This window comes from Citrus clementina, unplaced genomic scaffold (assembly GCF_000493195.1).
Source record: "Citrus clementina cultivar Clemenules unplaced genomic scaffold, Citrus_clementina_v1.0 scaffold_2, whole genome shotgun sequence".
NCBI lineage: Eukaryota > Viridiplantae > Streptophyta > Magnoliopsida > Sapindales > Rutaceae > Citrus > Citrus x clementina.
Window position 1 is genome coordinate 30,477,522 of NW_006262688.1, and position 21,806 is coordinate 30,499,327.

The 21,806-nt window shown below is 36.0% G+C and overlaps 4 protein-coding genes across 5 annotated transcripts; 2 read left to right on the forward strand and 2 right to left on the reverse strand.

Moving 5' to 3' along the window:
- The first annotated feature begins 1,375 nt into the window (after positions 1-1,375).
- LOC18051386 lies at positions 1,376-3,330 on the forward strand. Of its 2 annotated transcripts, none has more exons than XM_006448673.2 (2): positions 1,376-2,776; positions 2,906-3,330. In XM_006448673.2, the coding sequence occupies exons 1-2, from the start codon at positions 2,074-2,076 to the stop codon at positions 3,286-3,288; spliced, it is 1,086 nt and encodes a 361-aa protein (XP_006448736.1). In that variant the 5' UTR covers positions 1,376-2,073; the 3' UTR covers positions 3,289-3,330. The 2 variants fall into 2 exon arrangements, with proteins under 2 accessions (XP_006448736.1, XP_024046988.1); XM_024191220.1 differs by having other exon boundaries at positions 1,376-2,772; positions 2,887-3,330.
- A 4,244-nt stretch (positions 3,331-7,574) lies between these two features.
- On the forward strand, positions 7,575-10,810 carry LOC18051387 (ras-related protein RABF2a). The gene is made up of 7 exons (XM_006448674.2): positions 7,575-7,792; positions 8,396-8,473; positions 8,555-8,722; positions 9,095-9,143; positions 9,439-9,512; positions 10,087-10,180; positions 10,490-10,810. The coding sequence occupies exons 1-7, from the start codon at positions 7,754-7,756 to the stop codon at positions 10,588-10,590; spliced, it is 603 nt and encodes a 200-aa protein (XP_006448737.1). The 5' UTR covers positions 7,575-7,753; the 3' UTR covers positions 10,591-10,810.
- Positions 10,811-11,718: 908 nt separating this feature from the next.
- Positions 11,719-12,993, reverse strand: LOC18051388 (probable aspartyl protease At4g16563). Its single transcript, XM_006448675.2, has one exon. It carries the CDS (start codon positions 12,970-12,972, stop codon positions 11,719-11,721), a length of 1,254 nt encoding a protein of 417 aa, XP_006448738.2. The 5' UTR covers positions 12,973-12,993.
- Positions 12,994-14,732: 1,739 nt separating this feature from the next.
- On the reverse strand, positions 14,733-21,547 carry LOC18051389 (probable LRR receptor-like serine/threonine-protein kinase At3g47570). Its single transcript, XM_024190959.1, has 6 exons — positions 20,626-21,547; positions 20,309-20,509; positions 19,081-20,190; positions 17,470-18,033; positions 16,960-17,345; positions 14,733-14,792 (listed from the first exon to the last, which is right to left on the reverse strand). Exons 1-6 carry the CDS (start codon positions 21,545-21,547, stop codon positions 14,733-14,735), a joined length of 3,243 nt encoding a protein of 1,080 aa, XP_024046727.1.
- Positions 21,548-21,806: the final 259 nt, after the last annotated feature.

Consider the following 21,806-nt stretch of genomic DNA (forward strand, 5'->3'; position numbering starts at 1 on the left):
AAATCTGCTCCGAATAAAATGAGAAGAAATCTACCCAACATATCACTTAAAGGACATAAAACTATTCCCGCAAAAATTGGGACAAACCATCTTAAATGTTCCGTGGGCAATTTTTTAATCATAAATTTTGCATTTGATGGTATAATTTTTCATAAAAAGTTCGAAAGTGTTGTAGCTATATAAATATCTAATATTTTTAATTAACCAAATATCTTTTCTAAGAAAATAGATATTAAAAAAAAATAAAAAATTCACAAAGTAATGCGGTTGTAGTAATTGTACCCCAAAATGGCGCAGGGCGCAGGCTGGAGTCCAAAAAACCGAAAAGGACGGGTCAATGGTTTTGGTGACCCCATTTGGTCAAAACCGTAGTCAAACTGAACTCTGACCTCTCTCGTACGTCCTAGCTGGCAGGTACAAAAAATGAAAAAATAAAAAAAATAAAATACGTTTAAATAAGGTCGAAGACGTGGCACCCAGTCCTTTAAAGTCCCTCCTCAAAAGACCAAATTGACATTCACATTTCCGTCAAAAGGACAAAACTGTCCTCTTCTTCATGGCGTCCCAATCGGGGTTGCTTTTGCTAATAACAGAAGTTTTGGGGTCATTACTTATTTTTTTAATAGTTTTTGCATGGTACTTGGTGTTAGGACTTAGGAAGGGCTAAACCAAATGATTAGAGCCTTTGTTTTAGCCATGTTGTTTAGTCTTTTAATGAAGATTGTCTCTGCTTATCTTCTTGAGAAACTGTACTGTGTCTCGTGTACTAATATTAATCATGAAAACAACATGAAAGATTACAAGCCATAATTTTTCACCTTTTTTTTTAAGTTTCATCATTATTTAAACGGCATGACAAAATTTTGTAAATGTGAGCAGGATATAAACTTACACTTTTTGGAAAAAAAATATTATTGATTTAATTGATTACTAATTAGTACCCACAAGTATACACAATTTTTTTAATGAATTTAAACTTTCACCCAAATCATTAACGTTCACGAATACAAATTATTAGTGTAGTGGACTAAAATAGGTATAAGTTATAATTTTATTTATTTATTTTAAAGAAATGCCTTCTCATTAAATAAATAAAATGAATGGAAATGGTTGATTGGTTATCTTTGGTTTCACTAGTCAAAGTGAAGTGTAAGATTTTCATACAAATTAATGCTCACAAAAGCACATGTCAAAGTGTTAAATGTAATGGAGTTCAAAAAACAAAAAAGTGTTAAATGTAATGGTAATATTGTACACAACAGGGTATGAATGTGATAATTGGAGTCTAAACCCTAAACCACGTGTGTGGGCAGAGGTAGCCATGTTTTATTACGCTCTCAATTCATGGAAACACCATAACTTTTTCTTTCCAATCTAATGTATACTTTCGCCTTGAAAAAGAACCTACTCTCCTCTCTCTCTCTCTGAAATTTTTTGGGGCTTGTAGATATGTCAGTTTGAATGGATTTGCTTGGCTTTTTCTTATAATGATACCCTTGATCTCACCCACATCTACTCTCCCTCTCACTTTTATTTTTCTTCATCACTTTGATAGAAACTCACTGGCTTGAATGAGTGGTTTTGAAGGGGAGTATGCAAATCAAACTAAAAGCTCAAAAAGATTGAAATTTTTGAGGAAAATGAAGTTTGAGAGAGAGAGGATCTTAAACATATATAGGTAGCTACAGCCTATAGGTATATGTATATTACTCGTTTCATCATCTATAGATAGATGTTTGCTCATTTAATTATATCTTCTTGTACGAAACAAACAACCAGACCCCATTTTGTGTTAGTGTACTCAAGTTTATTGAGCCATTACTGTTTCTTGTTTGGGCTCAAGCTGCCTAAATTAGCAATCTTAGTGAGATTTTGACTGAGTTGAAGCATTCCCATATCATATCCGAAGTCTCTCCCCAAAAGAGAGCATAAGACATAGATAAAAGACTCATTATTAGATAGATCACCAATTGTTCTGTCCCCTTCTCTTGCCTGTTGTCTCCTCTTCCTCAAAGTAAACTCTCTCTCTCTCTCTCTTTTTAGGGCATTGCATTTGCATGCATTTGTGGTGATATGGCTGATCAAGGAGGTGACGGTGGTGGAGGGACTGGGATGAGGGAATACAGGAAAGGAAATTGGACAGTGAGTGAGACAATGGTGTTGATAGAGGCAAAGCAGATGGATGATGAGAGGAGAATGAAGAGAAGCAGTGGTGAAAGCAGTGAATCAAGAGGCAAACCAGCAGAGTTGAGGTGGAAATGGGTTGAGGATTACTGTTGCAGGAAAGGTTGTTTGAGGAGCCAAAACCAGTGCAATGACAAGTGGGATAATCTCATGAGAGATTACAAGAGAGTCAGAGACTATGAAAGAAAGTTATTATCATCATCATCATCACCATCAGATCATGGCAATATTAAGGCTGAAAACGTTTCTTATTGGAAGATGGAGAAGAATGAGAGGAAAGAAAAGAACTTGCCTACCAACATGTTGCCTCAGATATATGAGGCTCTGGTGGAGGTGGTGGAGAAGAAAGGAGCCGGTCAAAGGGTCATCGCCGGCGCCGGCGTCGGCGTTTCAGTTGCTTCTGGTTCTCATCCCCACGTAGGCTATATGGTTCAGCCAATTGTTGCTGCAGCTCCATTGCCTCCTATGCTGCAGCAGCAACAGCATCAACGTTCGGCTCCAACTACAATGCTGCAGCCACAGCCACTGCCACTGCCGCCTCTGTCGTTGCAGCCACCGCCACCGCAACCGCAAGCTGCTGTCCCCACAGTAGGTACTCTTTCCTTTTCTCTCTCTCTTTCTAGCTCTCTCACAATATTCATTGTGTGATGATTTTCAGTTAGTATTGATTGGTTCTTGGTTCCATATTTTTATGCTGTGGAGATCATATGTGGTAGCTCAGATTCTGATACGAGTGAGTATTCAGACTCACCGGCAAAGAGGAGAAGAAGAGGAGGAACAGAAGGAGGAGGTAGTGGGGATCAGCAGGGAACCAGTGCTGGGGCCACCGCCACTGCAAGTGCAAGCACTTCTCAAGAACTTGGAACAGCTATTTCCAAAAGTGCTTCCATTATAGCCGACGCACTTCAGTCCTGTGAAGAAAGAGAGGAGAGAAGGCACAGAGACCTTGTAAGTTTGCATGAGAGAAGACTCAAGATTGAAGAATCTAAAACTGAGATTAACAGAGAGGGCATTAATGGGTTGGTAGACGCCATTAACAAGCTTGCTAATTCTATCCTTGCTTTGGCCTCCTCCAGCAAGAACCAGCAGTCTGCTTCTAAATGATCATAAATTAATGAAACCTTAATCATGAATCCCATTTTATTGTACATGAAACATGAAACTCACTAAGAGTGAGATTATATTATTCTATCTATTAATATCTTAATTAAAATTCATTTCTCTTCTCTTTATATTTACTTATGGGTACGTAATACGTTAATAAAAAACTAGGGTTAATTAGTATCGGTCGTAAATCGTAATAGTAGCAGAAAGAAACTGTGTATTTTCACTGTTTCAATGAAGCTCTGTCTCTGTATCTACTGCCTCTCAATGATTAAGTCATGAAGTTATTGCATGGATCGTTGGATTTAACATTAACTAAGATCACCGTTTCATCTCAGCCATTCAATAACTGCAACTTGTAAACGTGAGTGGTCAAATTTTCATTATGCTATTGGTGGGAGTAAAGTAAAAGACTGGCAAAAGATTTTTGCAGGAGCCAAGCATTGAGTGAAGTAATATACCCTGCAGCCTGCACCTTTGGAATTGGAATCAAAAGTCTGTTACTCTTATGTAAAAGATGTTTTTAGCGGTAATAAATTTGATGATAATTTTTTTTTTTTTAAAGAGAACTTTTTGTTAAAAAAAAGTTTTTATTTAATTTTGATAATCTCCTTAAATTTTCGGATTATTTCAGTTAAACAATTAAAACTAATTAGGATTAACCAAAAAAAGAAAAAAAAATTATTTTTTTAAAGTATTATTTTAACCTGCTATTAATGAGAGCTCTGCGAAAACACAGGTGAAGTGATGACAAAGTAGTAGATACCGACTAAACTATAGAGCAACGAAGTGGTTGCACGCGCCGAATGAAGCGAGTGGAGGGGGGTAGAAATACAGCTGTTGGGGCTGATCATTAAGAGGTCGAAATGTGAGAAGAAATGTTTTGCAGGTACAGAGAGCAGTGGGCAGTACTTCTCCCAGACCGGTCAAAGGCGACCGGTCAATAATCTCTGAGACAGTCCCCTAAAATTACGAAACTGCCATTCTGGTGCTATTATTGGTGTCAGTCCTGTATTCTCTTGTGAGAGGCTGTGACAGAAGAAAAAAAATTGGAGAGGGAAAAAAAAAAAAAAAGGAAGCTGTGCTCCTTTACTTTACTTTTTTTTTTCTTTTTAAATAAAAAATATATTAATGTGCTCTTTTCTCTATTTCCAACTCAGAATTCAGCATACAGAGGGCGAGGTGGAAGGGGGGGTCATAATTGGCTAATTTGGTAGCCTTTGCTGTGTAATTTTATTTTTTCATGACAAAAAGCAAGTGAATGTACTATAAAGTTTGCCTTTTTCCTCTGTTATAATAAACTAGTTCTTGATAGTTGTTGATACAATGCCTTGATATATGATGGATACCTTCCCACATTTTTTTTATTTTTTTTCTCTTATTATTATTATTTTTTATTTTTGGGTGTTTTATTTTTCTATCCTTAGTCAATTACTATGCAAAAGTTAAGATTATTGGCCTATAAAATATATATTCTATATGATAAGACATGAAAATTAGGGGTGGATAAATTTAGGTTCGAATCAACCCAATCGAATTTTGGGTTAATCGGGTTGGAAAAAATATAACATGAACTCAACCCAAACATACGATTCGATCTGATTCGATTAGAATATATTCAGATCGGATAGAAGATTTATACTTGTTTTGGCTTTGATTTTTTTTTTTTTTTTTAGATTTTCAGATCGTATCGGTCAAACCCTAATTCAATCAGGTTGGCGAAAATCTAATCCGATTGGGTTAGAGCCTTCATTAAAATCCGATCCGAACTTGAATTTTTCAGATTGGGTTGAGTTATTTACCCACCCTTAACGAAAACGCCTTGTGATGCACTTTTTAGTTTTTACTAAAATGATTTTTAGGCAGGCTAGGTAAAAGATAAGGTTTGCAGGTTGTTAGTAACTTATTGTTACCTACCTTTTTTTTTCACACAAGGTGTTTTATTTTATTTTATTTACAAGATACAAGTTGTTACTGTTCTGCCATAATTAAGATAGTTTTGCCAAGCCTAGGCAATAGATGATAAGTGAGACTTTTTCATTTGCCTGTAGATACCAACTTGCAATGTAAGCGAGACTGTTTCATTAGTTTTCACTTTTCAGATCCATTTAGTAATGAAATGATCGATGTTGACTCTTTTATAGAAACACCCACATCTTCAGTTGCCCCTTTCTTTTTTCTTTTTTTTTTTGAAAGAGAGAGACAAATAAAATATATAAATGCTGAAAAGTGAAAAATGAAAAATGTTTGCACAGTTCATAAATGTTATATTTGACTATCTAAATGTCAAATGAATTTGTGACATAACATATGTGGAAGCTTGCATGTATAGTACAGTAAAATAAATCCACCACTCTTAAATCTTAATTGTGTAACTTGGCTTAGTTGAACTAGATCTGTACAAGTATGATTGTATTTGATTAATCAGGTAATTAAACGTACAAATATTATTAAATATGGTTTAATTTTTGCTCTTAATATGAAATTATACAGCGTACAACAAGGAACCAAACAAAACCTTGATAGGGAAAATGATAGGGACTTGTCGGACATAAATGGATAAATCTAACCTTATTCTTAAATGGATAAAAATGTGTGAAATGAACCTTGTAGGCCTTAAGTACATAGAGTGGCCCATTTAAAGGCCCACACTATCTCGGCATCTGGAGATATGGACCGATGAGTGAAAGACGAATCTTATGGCCTTTTGCAGTTACAATTGTTTATGATAATTTAAGTTTGAAATATTTTGGAGCTTCCAAGAAATAGATAAATAAATACTTTGGAGAACTTCGTTTATAAATCAAATGCCACTTTGCCAACCCTTTATAAAATTTAAAAAAAAAAAAGTTATTTATGCCACTGGGAGCTTCAGATTCATGTAATATCTAGTGAAAATTGAGAATATTTTTACTCTCAACTTGACATCTAAATGCTAGAATATTATTTCGATTTTAGATATATTTTTACTCTTAACTTGATATTTATGCACAATATTACACAATTATTTCCAGTTTGTTCTGGATGATAATAGTGCCTTAATTTGCTAGAGAGACTATCTTTACATTACTAATTTTTACAAAGATATTGCTGTATTGTATAACCAGTCCTTAATTGCATGCTTTAATTTATGCTATCATTTTCGATGTCTTATTTTTTTTAAACTTTTTATTTACTTATTTATTTTTGGTATTTATAAAAATATTACTGCTTTGCTTTGGCTCAAGTAACACGTTGGCATGACTTTGTAGGAAAACTGCAGTTAGAAAAGAAAGGTGCGGCAGCAAGCGAGACGGGGAGCAACTGCCTTTGGCTGTGCTCGTGCCAGGTGGATGACGTGACGGTACAATTAAGAAACTCATGACAAATACATTAATAAGTGTAATAACATTTCGATCCCTGTATTTAAATCAAGACGTAATTTGATGCATTTTTTTACAAAGCTCCCGGTCTTTATGATTTCTTTATATTTGTTTTGTTAACTTAATTTCCCCTCTGCGGTTATTTAAAAATAATTAAACCATTAACAAATTAAAAGGAATTGGGTATAAAGAAAAGCAAAATTTAGTAAATCATATTTTTAAAGTTTAGGTGGATTAGTAATTTAATAAAGGATAAGGGAAATAGTCTATTGGCCTAAGTAGGAAGGACAAATTCAAAAGAGCAATTGACCATATATATATATATTTTCTATCGAGACTAGGTTGGTGTTAAGTGCCGTGAATACAAGATAAAAGAGGAATTAACAATATTCAATAAGATTAAGAGAGTCGGTATAAAAGTTGTTTGGTGAATATTTCTGGTAGATTACTTAAGATTGATCAATAGGGACTACATTGCTACCATACTACTCATTAAATTTATCTATTAAATTAATTCACTTAAATTTTTAAATTTTAAGTTTGACTCAAAATAATTAAGAAGGTAAGTACTCAATATACGTTTATATATTTAGATTTATTAATAGAAAAGTAGACTATTGTTTAGATAAGTAATTATTATACTTGAAAGCAGAAATAATGCTAAATCCACTTTTAAAAATAATTTTTATTATTATTCGTAAAAAAAATTTACAAATTTGGACACTAAAATATATAGAATTATAAATTTTAAACTCTTAGAAGGAACGTTAAATTTTTAGAGACTTGTGTATGAAGCTTTTGCAAAATAAATCTTTATGTACAATTATTGCCTAAAAACAGGGACCGGATTGTATTTACCCCAAAAATGAAGGGCAGTAATAATAATAAAGCAATGGGTCTGTCGGAAAACGATCAGTCGCTTTCGTGTACCTTGAGAATTCCTTAGAAAGAGAGTGAGAGGGGGTTTGTTAAGGAAGCTTCTCCCCTTTCCCCTTTGCCCCTTTTACCATATTCTCTTCGTCAACCCTTCCATTTTTTTTTTCCTTAATTTCGTCTCTAACCCTGCGATCCAATTTTGATCCGGTCTTCGATCAGAGCACCCCATGGCCACCACTGGAAACAAAAACATCAATGCTAAATTGGTCAGTTTTCATCTTAACACATCTGAATTTCTTATCTTTGACTTCTTTTATTATTGTTCTTTGATGAGATTCGCTGCTGGGTCTGTCTTAATTTGTTAGATTCTTGTGTGGATTGCGGTTTATGTCTGTTTTGTTGATATTTGCGTGGGTTTGACCCAATTCTATGAATTTTGATAAGATTGTGCGCGTTTCTTTTTTTCAATCTGTTGATTTAGGTTTGCGTTTTGTTTTTGTTTCCTATTTAATTTTGTTGGATTATTCTCATATGGGTTTGTTTTAATTCTCAATTTTCTGGTTTTGAGCTTTGTGTATTTCTAATGCGGTTGATGTATGTTTGCTTTTAGATGAAATCTCCTTCTTTTTTTTTGCTTTAAATGATATTGATGTAAACCGCGGACGGCCATGCTATGAAAATGATTATGATCGGTATAATATGAATATGTTTGCTGTAATCTTTTATGAGTTTCAATACTAGTTAATTTTGGATTTGCTTCATTGATAACGATGAATTGATGAGGATTTCATTTTTGTGATTTCCGTATTAGGCCTTTGTTTAACACGTTGTTGTTGTTTTGACATTTATTTGTGATTTATATACTTTAGGTGCTGCTTGGAGATGTTGGAGCTGGAAAGTCTAGTCTTGTACTGCGCTTTGTTAAAGGCCAATTCATTGAGTTTCAGGTATTTAGGCTGTCCTGTGATTGCTAGAGAACCTTTCCCTTTTGGTTTTCAGAGCTTGAATTTTCTTCTATTATGTTGTAGGAATCAACCATTGGAGCTGCCTTTTTCTCACAAACATTAGCTGTAAATGATGCTACTGTAAAATTTGAGATTTGGGATACAGCAGGTCAAGAGAGATACCATAGCTTGGCTCCAATGTACTATAGAGGAGCTGCCGCAGCAATTATTGTGTATGATATAACAAATCAAGTAAGTACGTGCTTACAAAACCAATGTGTTTCACCCTTAGATATGGAATTCAACACCCACTAGTTAGAATTTGAAGGTGTAGAGTGTAGACCTTCAAGAAGCCTCTTTCTTCCTCATTTGGTGGTGGGTTAAGCAATTCAATATCTATTGAATAGATTGCCCTCCTCCTGTCTGATTGTCCATATGGTTTCCTCCTCCTCAACAAGCTCTCTTATTTAAAGGGGCGTACAAAATTAACCAAGTCAATGCTCAGCATATTAGTATTTGCCATGAAACCTTTTTTATGGTAATGTTGAATGTGATATGATTACTTCGGGTACTTTTTAACAAGAAATAAATGTTCTATTTTCTTATTTTTATGTTCCCTTGCAGGCCTCATTTGAGCGTGCTAAGAAATGGGTCCAAGAACTTCAGGCACAAGGTATACACATTCAAAGTCTCCTGCAGAGATTTTTTTCTTGCATAAATATTTTCCTGGGTTTTATGTAGTCATCTTTAAGCAGTAGTTCTTGGTTTTATTTGTGATATTGTTACTCTTTAATTTGAGTCAGTGTTAGACATAGAGAATTGGTGATGTGTTCAGCATGTCTATTTATAGAATCTCAAACACATTCAGTATCATTTGTTTGTTTTTTCTTTTTTTTTTTGTATTTAATTTACTGGCATCCTTTGACTAATTTCTTACATAATGTATTTTTGTTTCTCTTGGTAATAAGGCAATCCAAATATGGTTATGGCACTTGCTGGTAACAAAGCTGACTTGTTGGATGCGAGGAAGGTCACGGCAGAGGCAAGTATATGAGTTTCTGTTTCTTATTCTCCTTTCTTTCTTTCCTTACTTTTCCGAGTGCTTTAAAGGCCTTGTATCAGTTGCGGTTTATCTCATCCTCTCTTTCAAATCCTTTCATCTGATAAGTATAGTGGGTTTTCAAGATGACAAGAATATAAAAGGATTGTGGAAAAGTTGCTCTCTTTAGTTTTTACTGTTGAAAATGACAATTTAGAAAGCTCAGAGAATCTTTTATGTTTATTTAAGGTGATAATGATGAAATGGAATAGATATGGGAGGAATTTGTCTGTGTACCTCTGTGTACCCTTCCTGAAAGTGTTATTATAATTTATCATAACATTCAGATGGGTGTTGAAGAACCATAACAAGAACAACAGCCCTCTCAAAAATCTAAAAGGGAAAAGAAGGCTCTTCTACATCTATTTTGAATGAGCTGTGTGGTAAAATTCCCGGAAGGAGGATCTGATCTTTGGAAACTGGACCAGTGGACTTGAGTACTTGACAATGTGATAGTGTGTATGAAATTGGTTGTGCTAATATGATGTTTCTTTAACTAAATTTGTCATGGTCGCAGGAAGCACAAGCTTATGCCCAGGAAAATGGCCTATTCTTTATGGAAACCTCTGCAAAAACAGCAACCAATGTGAATGACATTTTCTATGAAATAGGTATGACTTTTTATTGTGTAGTTTTGGAATTTATTTCTCAGATAACTCAAAGGTTGAAATTGAAATATGAATCGACTTTATTAAGTTGGTCATTTGGGGTTTGCACATGCATAGAACAATTATTATTATTATTATTATTTTTTTGGTGTCTGCTGGTGGTACCCAATGGTGTTGGCTTGTTAACAATAACAGATGTTTTCTTGATGACAAAACTTTACAATATGCTAAGTCCTGTCATGAATTTAAGAGTTTCCGTACATACATTTCTTTTATGAGTAGGCATTTGATATATTTATCTCTTGGATACAGCAAAGAGATTGCCTCGAGTGCAGCCAGCACCAAATCCATCAGGAATGGTTCTTATGGATAGACCTGGGGAAAGGACAGCGAGTGCATCATGTTGCTCTTAGATACTTGGGTGGTGATGAGCACTGTCTGTTTGTATCTTCTAAATGGCTCCTCTAGCTTTTTACTAGGAACTTTTTGAGTCTTATCCTTCCAAGTTTGCTATCGTGTATTATTTGTTGAGATATCAGAACTGTACATGCATCTTGCATTTGTATGAACTGGTAAATTGAATTGGAGAGTGGCTTCCCTTGTAATCAAATCACGTGGCATGTTTCCCTTTCAGTTTTCAAAACGCATTGGTTTTGGTTGGATGTAAATAAAGTTCTATTACTTGCTTCCACAAGTGTGACCGTCTGATCCCCATGTGTTTGATGCACCATAACGGTTATTCGACCGGACAGGTTGATTCTTTTGAGGGATTTAAGCGGACACTGAGGGATCATCCGGTCATAGATGTATTTAGCTTTAATCGGCAGTGAGCGCTTTCTGCCCGTCAAAGCTAATGACAGTGTGGTTGTCTGTCATTAACGCATTCGACTTGTAATGGTGCTTGTATGAAGTTTACAACCAAAATTGAATGATTAGGAATTTTGGAGTGCTAATCCTGTTGCCCATACAAGACATTTATAACAAGATCTTCAGGTCGGAAGTAAGGTCTATTATTGACCTAAGCTGCCTAACTCCGAAGAATACCGTGACACGAGACCGAAATTGTTAGAACGTAAATATGATTTAGACTTGTCCAATATTAACCAAGAACCAGTAACTGCGCCTAATGAGGATCGCGGCTGAGATTCCTCTTAACTTTTAGCTTATTATTATCTTAATTATTTACAACTATTTAATTTTTGCATCTGCAGTGCCACATACTGACCACATAAGACCCATTAATCATATATAAAAAAAAGCTTAGTCTGTTTTTCAAGCTTCTCCGCCACAATAAGTTGTTCCTAGATTGCCAAACAATGAGAATATCTCCAGCGCATTAATTTTATGTTTTTCTCGATAAATCCAAAGCCTTACAGCATTGAAATCTTGTTAGTTCAAAGATTGAACACAAGTACAAACCAGTCGAAGAAAAAAGTAGCGACAAAATACAAAAATACATTATGCAGAAGTACAAGCTGACAACAATACTTCTCATTATTATTATGCGGCAGAAAAGCAGGAACTACCATTAACTTCCATGACTAGAATAACTTTTTGTGAAGTCCCTGAGCAGAAGCAGTTGAAGCACAATCCATTGGTTGAAACCCAATTCTCTCCTTTTCCAAGTCATAGACCACTTCAACATTTTGCTGCTGGAAGCTCCCAAAAACCCCAGATGGTCCATAATCACCGTCATCCATGCTTTGGAACAATAAGCATTTCACTGCACTTGAGTTGCTGGGAGCACTCATTGCGTAGAAATGGTTCCCTTGTGGCAAAACGAGGCTCACATTGTTCAAGAAATGGAAAGTGATTGAAGGAAAGAGATCGTCTGTAAATGTGTTGTTTGGACATGGAACCCTGTAACAAAGATCAAATCCAGTTCTTTCCTCTACTTCTTTGGCTCTAGGATAATAAGTTATTGTTGATTGAAGAATTGAGAGAAGTTGTGAATAAAATGGCTCCGGCAAGTGTGTGTAAGTGGTGCCTGAATCAACCAGCAGTCCTCCATTTCCTTGAGAATCAAATTCCCTTAAACTTAAGGGCACTTCAGTTAAAGAGCTATTACCTATGGTGATAGCCTCAAGACCAATGTAATAATAGTTAGGATACATAGGGCTCTTCAACATGGGAGTGAACTGTAAATTATCTTTAGAAGATATGGCAACATCTCCTAAAACCAAGGGGCTTGAAATATTAGGGTCGTTAGCATACTTGAAGGCCAAGAAACAATGAGAGAAACCCTTTTGAAGAAACCCTAGCTGTGAAGGAACAGAAAGAGCACCCCTACCAAACCCTGCAATCCCTATAGGCTCACGATATGTTGACCCAACACACCCAAAACAAAACTTAGGAATTTCCCTAATGATCCCAGGGCTAGATCCATGCACCTTAAGTGTATCCCTAGTTAGGATTCCAGTGACAAGCCCTCCTTCACCATATGTGTAAGCAAATGAAGGGCATGGCCTGCAGCAAGTGGATTTAAGAAGGGTACTCAATGAGCATCCAGACATAGTGCATGGATCAAAAGGGTTATCAGAGCTATGAATATTGAGACAGAAGGAACTAGCACAGGTATCTCTAGAGGAAGAAGAAGAACGAGAAGGAGAGAAATTGGACATTAACTTGTTGTTCCTATAATCATCACAATCCACACAATCAAAAGATAGATTCCCACAAGGAACCCAAGTTAGGTCACTCCCTGTGTCCATGTAAACTTGAATGACCTGTGTCGGTGTCCCGATATTTAAAGATATCAAATAGCCATCTCTTACTTCCCTCAGCGGTTCCATCATGTCTAATGTTTCTGATGGTTTCTTTATTGAACTTTTGGACGCGCTGGGGATCAGAAGAGAAGCCCTAGAATTGGTTAAACCTAGGACAAGAGAGTGTTTTCCATTGTTTTTCTGTGTTGCTAGGGTTTGGTGGAACGTTAATGACATAGAGAGAAGAAATAGAAGAATAATGGTGGCAATATTGGAGTAAGCTTTTGCCATTTGGGCTTTCTTCTTTGTTGATTGAGATGATATGAGTCTAGTAATGGCATGTATTTATAGACGTGGGATCGAGGTTAAAAGCTGGTTGATGTGAGGTGAAAATAGCTAGGGTTTGTGCATGATCCGCGAAGCCAACAGCTGTTGCATGAAGAATGAGAATGATTAGGTTTTTGAAGGTTGTGGATGTGTAGTTGTATCAATGTGCGCGCCGCGAGGGCTTTGCATTCAGAAAGAAATTAAGACAAAGAATATTTGCATGAACGTTACTGATTGTAGAAAGATGCGAATAGGCGTTCCTTGAATGGATAAGCATTCCACTAATCCCATGAAGCACAATCAGAATAATGGTGGAAAATTATGCGCCACTTGTTTAATAATATTATATCAAGTTCATAATATATATATACACATACATACATATAATGTTTGAGTTTTTAACGAGTAGTAAACTAAAGAGCTTCCCATGCTTCTGTTACAATATATGACGGCGGACCTCTATTCTATGGAATATTGTGGCTTGAAAAGCACAGATTAGATACTTGCAGCAGACTTTTACATGTGGAGATCACATGCATGTACTTGGGACAATTAATACCAAATATTGCTCAAAGAACGTTACTTACTTAATGTTCAGGATCACAATCATATATATGACAAGCTTCTGATGTTTGGGACACTTAAAATCGCGACTGCTTTACTGCTTTTGTCTTGTCAAGAAGCAGGTTTTCAAGGTTGTAAGAACTTAATTTCTGTTGGTTCATAGAATCAATTAATACAATCGAATGCTATCAATATTCAATATGATGATGTTTATTAATCAGTTCTGCTGTTAAGATAGATCTGAGCCTCAAACCTTAACACCAAAAGTTGTGATGTTAGAACTCATTACAAATTTCTTCCTTGAACATCAAAATCAATTTTCGGTGTTTAATTATAATTAAGAAAGGTTTCTTGTGTGATCCCACCAGCAGTACGTAGTATAAGTAAGAATGTATAAATGATTCAACTCAGCCATTAAACTGATGCCAACTTTACATCTCGGCCGGCTTAATTAATTAGCGGTGCGTTGTAGTCTCCCATTTTGAAATTACAAGAAACTTGGAACGTACCATGTCCGAACGTGAAGGGTGAAGGGAGAAAGCCGCCTTTTAATTCTGTAGTATATAGAATTACTCTTTTGATTAAACAGATATAATTAAGATGATGAACATTGCTTAAACTATACTTGACACAAAAAATAATAAAAAAATTACAAATAACTCATTCATCGAGTGGCATGCACAATCGTTGCCTCATACTTAAGGTCAAGACTTTGACTTTTTTTTTTTTTTGGGTGTATTGTAGTCAATGTCGGATCCACGTTGTGACCGCAATGGCTGAAGTCCCTCACTTAAAATGACTTTCCTCATGAATCCTTACTTACTTGCTTTACACCAATAGTAAATTTAATACCAAATATATATATTCATTTAAGCCCTCGTAATTTAGTTCAAACATGCCCACATTAAATTCTTTCCTATATTGAAAAGTTGAATGTGTTAAATACTAATTCCACTTGTCTAAAGTCTAAAACTCTTCACCAATTGAACGTTTACAATCTGAATACCTACAAGAATTACCTATAATAATATACAGAATTACTTTCAAGTCTTTAATACATTTTATGTTTTAAAAAATTGTTGAACTTGTTGTTTTTCATTTCTTGACTATTGGTTGATTTTAATATTAGCCCCGCTAAATAAATTCTCGGGGTCCGTCACTGATTGTAGTGGTTGATTTTTTTTTTTTTTTAAAAAAAGATTTTGAAAGTAAATCTTACTTATATTTTTAGGTCTAGATATCCGAATCTACTATCAAAGATTAATTTAGAGAATTCCAGTATACTTTTTAATGCAATTAACAAAAGTTGAACTTCCCAAATATTAATTTTGACCAGTTTTATTGGTCACGAGCTGTCACTGAAACTATGATTTGAAGCTCATGCGCCTCCAGGTAGATGGAGTCGAGGCATTCTTCGAATTTTGGGCTGGCCAAACCTAGTAATGGCGCCGTCGTGGTATCCTTTCTTTATAAACCCTTTTTGCCTAGAGTTAATTAATGTTATATAAAAATAAAATTAATCCGCCATTTCAACTTAATTAATTTTGATTCTGATCCTGCTTAGTTACTCGCCATACCTGATCTTGCTGATGTGTAGATGACACAACATCCACAAAACCAGGCTTTTCTGTTCTTTACTTTTTTTTTCCCCCCTTTCATCGACCATCGTAAGCCGCATGCAAGACATATCGAGTATTGTCGCGTGGCTTAATTTACTATTTCTAGAAGCATTATTAATCATGATGAAATATACGGTGTACAAATTATATATAAATGTTGAATTATAATAGTACCAGACCACTAACGATTAATATACATTAAGATTCACCCAATACAACTCAGAAGAATATATTGTACTTGACCAATCCTTTTTGAATAACAACAATAGTTAGATTTATATTGGAAAATGGCATCAGCATCGATTTGGAATATTATTATAATTATTAGTTAATGGAGAGACAAGTTAGGAGTTGGTTAAGGAAGGATCTTAACTGCTTGCATTAGCATAGTTGCACTATTGGTCTATAGTGGCTCTGAACATGTTCAATTAATTTGTCGTCGTCTAGCTCAAAACAAAAAACTCCAATCAATTCTTACAAATATGCAGCTGGTTAATTGATTAATTAATGGAGTATGGCTCATTTATGATCATTCTAGAAAAAGGATTAAACCCTCAATATTATTCTCAAATTTGTACCAAGCTTGATAAAGCTTTTAATTCGCAATGGGAGAATATATGACAAACGTTTACTCTAGAACCAGAAGCGGAACCAATCAAGGGCCAGAAAATAAATGGGAACTTTCCATTTTACTTTTTTTTTTATGTGTGCCTTCATAGTGAATTATTATTATTATTAAATTTCGAAATATTTGTTGTGATTAGGTTATGTGTTTGTTCCACTAAGCCAGCTAGTTCTTGTAGATAGCAGAATCTGATAGGGTGATTATGTTGGGATTTGAAGAAAAGACTATTTTTTTTATTTTTTTAGTTTAATGTGCCAGCAGTTAAGATATCCTTCAATGTTCTAAATTAATAAAATATAAAATTTCATTTGAGCATCCGGTGTAATATTGCCAGTTATCTTCATTTAACCTTAAATCCATGGTACGTACAAATTGCTGATTGGCAAACCGATGATATGGAAATTCTGATTCTTAGACTTAATTTTAGTCGATGTTGTTTAGGGTTCCGTTTAGTATGGGCGCCATAACTTTTATATCGCAAGAACAAAAACTTCAACTATTATTTTTTATTAGTGAGAATCGATATTTGAGAAACCCACTACTCCCATGTTGATTAGAATGGTCCTCTTTATCTTTTTTTAAGGTAGAAACAAATAAATCTCATACATCTGATGATATCTGCTCTGAGATAGAACTCACTCACTCTAAAATTCCAGCATATAATTATAAGGGAAGAGTGTGTGCCCATGAGCTTAAATTCCATGTGGGATAATGTTGGATCCTAACATTATTAATGAGTTTGTTTGGGAAACAAGGAACTCAAGGAAAGTTATAGAGAACAATGTATGTGAAGAATTCAGATTACCCAAAAAAAAAAAAAAAAAACCCTAGAACCATGATGATGAACGCTATTGTTAGCTGAATGCGGAAATTATCTTTTATCCTAACTAATTTTCTCTCTTTTTCAGCGGAGTCACAAACAAGAAAGGACCATAAACAAACTTGGTGGATGGTTGCGTATTGAGCCAGTCCGATATCCCTGAGAAACTTCATTTTGATATTCTTGAGTCTGGAAAGCACAACTTCCATGCATGGCTTTTCCTCTGGTAACGCTGCAGAACATTCTAGGCATAGTTCCATAATGGATAGTATACAATCCTTCTTACCCAAAAAAAGGTCATCCTCTTGCCGTTGCCCCAACAAATTTTCATCTATAACTTCAATCACTTCATGAGTTATTAACAATGACTCCCTCACCCACCACTTCAAGTTCATTTCCCCGGCAAACATTTCATCCGTCGGCTTCTTTCCGGTGAACGTTTCCATTAGAAGAATACCATAACTATACACATCACTTCTTGTTGACACTATTCCTTCTGATCCCAACTCTGCATTTCAATTTAATGTGCATAAATTAACATTAACAATAACAACATTATGATGGAGGAAAATTTTTTGAAAAATGAAATCAAATTATAAGCTAGCTAGAATATATAGAAGCAACTGATTCACCTGGTGCCATGTATCCAATGGTGGCTAACGTCATTGTTTGTGCCACTGAGTCTCCCTCACCTAGAAGTTTTGCAGTGCCAAAATCACTTACATGAGCGGCTAAATCTTCATCTAGGAGAACATTGCTGAGCTTTAAATCACAATGAATTATAGGTGATGTGTAATCGTTATGGAGGTATTTGAGAGCTGACGCAACATCTATCATTATGTTCAACCTTTGTAGTACATCCAGAAAATATTGATTAGAATACAACCAGTTCTCCAGGCTTCCATTCAGCATGAACTTGAGTGCCAAGGCTTTGAAATCAATGGCAGAACAACTGCTCACGATTTTAATGAGGTTTCGATATCGAATTTTACTCAGTACTTGGCACTCAGTATCAAAACTCCTTGATGCTTTCTCTACCTGCAAATTGAAAACTTTCACTGCAACTGTCATCCCATTTGAAAGGCTTCCTACATACACTGACCCGAAACTCCCAGTACCAATCAAGTTGCTCCGACCAAAACCATTTGTTGCTCTCTCGAGCTCTTCGTATGATATCCTCCTCCATGCTTCTAGTTCTAGAGGTAGCACATCTTATTGAGCTGTCGAGTTTTCAATCTTTTCCGCCGTCGTATGTAGGCAATCACAAACACCAATGCAATCACCGTTGTTGCAATTGCTGGTAAAACATATCTCAGTACATCTGCAATTGATCGTTGAGAAGTGCTAGTTTTGCAAGGCGGGAGTTGCATTTGTTGGGTACCACATAATCCTTGATTCCCTATGAATGATTGAAATGAGAAATTTGTAAATGGTCCTCCAGAAGGAATTTCACCTTCTAAATGGTTGAAGGAAAAATTTAGATATTGGAGGTACAAGAGTTCCTCCATGGACCTGGGAACTTTTCCTGAAAGACTATTGTTTGAAAGATCCAGGAATTCTAAGCTCACCATTTCGCCAAATGTTTGAGGAATATGACCTTGCAATCTATTATCTGCTAAAGAGAGATGTTTTAGTTGCTTTAGGTCTCCAATGGTGATTGGAATATCACTTATTATTTGATTCCTTGACAAATCTAATGTTGATGCTGGAATCTGGTCGTCTTATGCCTGACCGGGTTGACTCACCAACAGTTATGCTAACTTTGACTGGATCACTGTATTCATAACGCTTTCGCTAATCATATAAGCCAAATGACTTAAATCAACCTCCTTCTCCCTTCGTAACCTGTGCTCACATAAATAAATCAGGGGCGCCGGTGGTTTTTTCGGTTAAAACACTCCGATGCTTAAGTCAATACGTGGGGTTTTGGGGAAAATGTTGTATTCTTAGACCTATTCAAACTAATAACGATTGAATGAAAGAAAAGTGTTTTACACGCAAATTCTGGAATCAAATTGGCAGAGTTTTCCCCCTCTTTTTTTGTGTCCATCTTTCTTTATCTTTTTTCCGAGACTTTATATGCAGTCATTTCGTATCTCTAGAACATTTCCCACGCCCGTCATACTCGGGCAATCAAGGATCCTTACGGATCTCAACAATCAAACGTAGGCAACGTGGGGTGTTGTGTTTTTTTCCTGCAGTTTGGGGTGTGGCGAAACTATTGCATTGACGTGAGATCGTACCTTCTTTCTGGATGATATGTTTCTGGTCAGTACATATCTCTGGTCGGCCATCAAGTGTACCACAGAGAATACATCCACCAGGAATCTGGTCATACCCTTTAGCTGAGGAGATTCGTCCTCGGCTGGGAAATGGGGACATGTCCAGCTGGTGCCCTTTTAATACCCAAACACCTAATTCTATTACAACCTTCAAATTTCCAATCTCTAATGGGAGAGATCCATTTAGAGAATTCGCTGAAAAATTTATATTCAGGGTATCTACAAGATTTCCCAAAGCTGAGGGTATTTTAGAGGTAAATCCATTTGAGGATAATGATGGAGTTCTAAGAGAACTGAAATTACCTAAGCATGCAGGTATTGGCCCTGTGAGCTTATTGCTTGTCAAAGTTAAGAAGGCCAATCTCTCCAAATGACATAACTCAAATGGGATGGATCCTTGCAATCTGCTGTTCCACAGAGACAAAAACTGTAGCCCTTGTAATCTTCCAATTGTATTTGGAATCGTTCCTGTCAACTTGTTGTCGTCTAAATTCAAGGATATTAAGTTTGTCAAGTTGCCGATTTCTCCAGGAATGAGACCTTTAATCCTGGACTCATAAAGAGATAAAATCTGAAGAGCAGCAGAGAAGTTTCCTATGGAAATTGGAAGAGTTCCATTTAGAGGATTACCGTAGAGCACAAGACTTCTCAGATTCTTGCAATCTGTCAAAGATGAGAGAAAGCTCAACTCCGAAGATGAAAACTTGCTTCTCAAGTAATTACGAGCCAGGTGGAGCCGCTGCAAGTTTCGTAAATTACCAAGTTCATCGGGAATGAAGCCGGAGAAAGAGTTCAATGAAAACTCTATGGTGGTAAGCTGAGAAGCATTGGAGATAGCATTGGGAATAGGTCCAGTCAGTTTATTTTTTGCCAGGAGAAGCTGCCCAAGGTTTGGAAGCCATAGGCCTATGGTCGATGGAAGATGGCCTGAGAGATAATTGTCTGACAATGCAATGTCTGTCATTGTTGAGGCATTGAAGATTGATGAGGGAATCGAGCCAGTCGTACTGTTAGCTGATAAAAACAATGTTTCCAGATTATGCAGGTTGCCAATTTCAGGCGGTATTTCACCTGTCATACGGGAAGCACTCCATTAATGTGAAGTCTTTTATAATGATTCATAGGAAAAAATTTCACATGAATTGCAGACAGAAGAAATACAAAAATGAGAGGCAAGGTGGTTTTAAACCTTTCAAGTTGTTGTAGGAAAAATCAACCAGCTTCAACTGGGTCAGGTTCCCAATTTCTGAAGGGACTAGTCCTACCAAGTTGCTTTCTGGTAAGCTTAATATCTTCAAATTTACAAGATCACTGATCTGTCTTGGAATTTCACCTGTGTCATATGCAACAAGCCTGACAGTAAGTGATATTAATTGCGTCAAACGGAACTCTAAACACAGAAAAGGAAAGCAACATTCTAATATGTAGGAAAAAGATATCAAGAAGTCAACAATCACATATAGTTACCCGTACAATTTTCAAAAGCAAAGCCAAGGTGGGACATACCTTGGAAGTTGTTCACGCCAAGATACAATGTATTGAGCATAGTCAAATTTCCAATTTCTGCGGGTACGGTACCTTGGAAACGATTGTTAGACAATGATAATACACTTAACTTTTGGCAATTAAATAAACTGAATGGGATTGGTCCGGATAATTGGTTCCAAGTCAAGTAAAGCTCTTCAACTTCAGGAAAATGATCAAACATATCCGAAAAGAGAGTGCCAGAAAGTTTATTAGAGCTGAAATCAATGATTCTGAACGAAGAAGATACATTGAGGATGGGAGATGGTACAGAACCTGAAAGCTGGTTGTGGAAGAAATCAACAACCTGGAGTGAAGATATGTTGAAGATCATAGAAGGTATAAAGCCTGAAGGCTGATTTCGATCCAAATACATTATCTTCAAGTTAGGAAAATTGCCAACGGCTTCTGGGATGGAACCCTGCAGCATATTGTTAGATAAATCCAATGTCTCCAGCTTTGGCATGCAGCAGAACGAAAATGGGATAACACCTCTGAAATTATTACCAGACAGAACCAATGTTTGGGTTTCATTCAAGGATACAAACCATGAAGGAATTTCCCCGCCCAAACTGTTGTTCATAAAGTTGATATACTTGAGTCTCTGTAAACTAACCAATTCTCGAGGTATGGAACCGTAAAAACTACTGTTTTTGAAATCAAGTCTTGCAAGAAAAGACAGATTTCCCAAGTGAGGAGGAATGGTGCCAGTCAGTCCCATGTCTGAAAGTTCTAAGGCTGTGACTCTGCGGTGTCGCCTGCCGCAGCTTACGCCTACCCAGTTGCAGATTGAGGTACCAGCTGACCAGTTGGTGGCCAAAATGTTTTGAGGGTTGTAAGTGATTTGGCTTTTTAAGGCAAGTAGAGCAGATTGATCAGTGTCAATGTTGGTCGTCGCAGCCATTGCTAAGCTGATCATTATCAAACAATGCAGCACTAGAAACATTGTTGGATTGATCCAAGGATGAAGCAAATGTCACTAAAATTTTATTGGATTTCTCTGCCAAACATAAGTGCTAACAAGTTACTAATTAATTTATATTTTCTTGCACTGAAAAAAAATTAAGAAAAGTCAGAGGGACAGTGAATTTAAAACAAGTTTAAAGAGTTTGAAAATTTTATTGAGTTCAGACTTCAGATTGGAGGAAGTTAAAACTACCAGT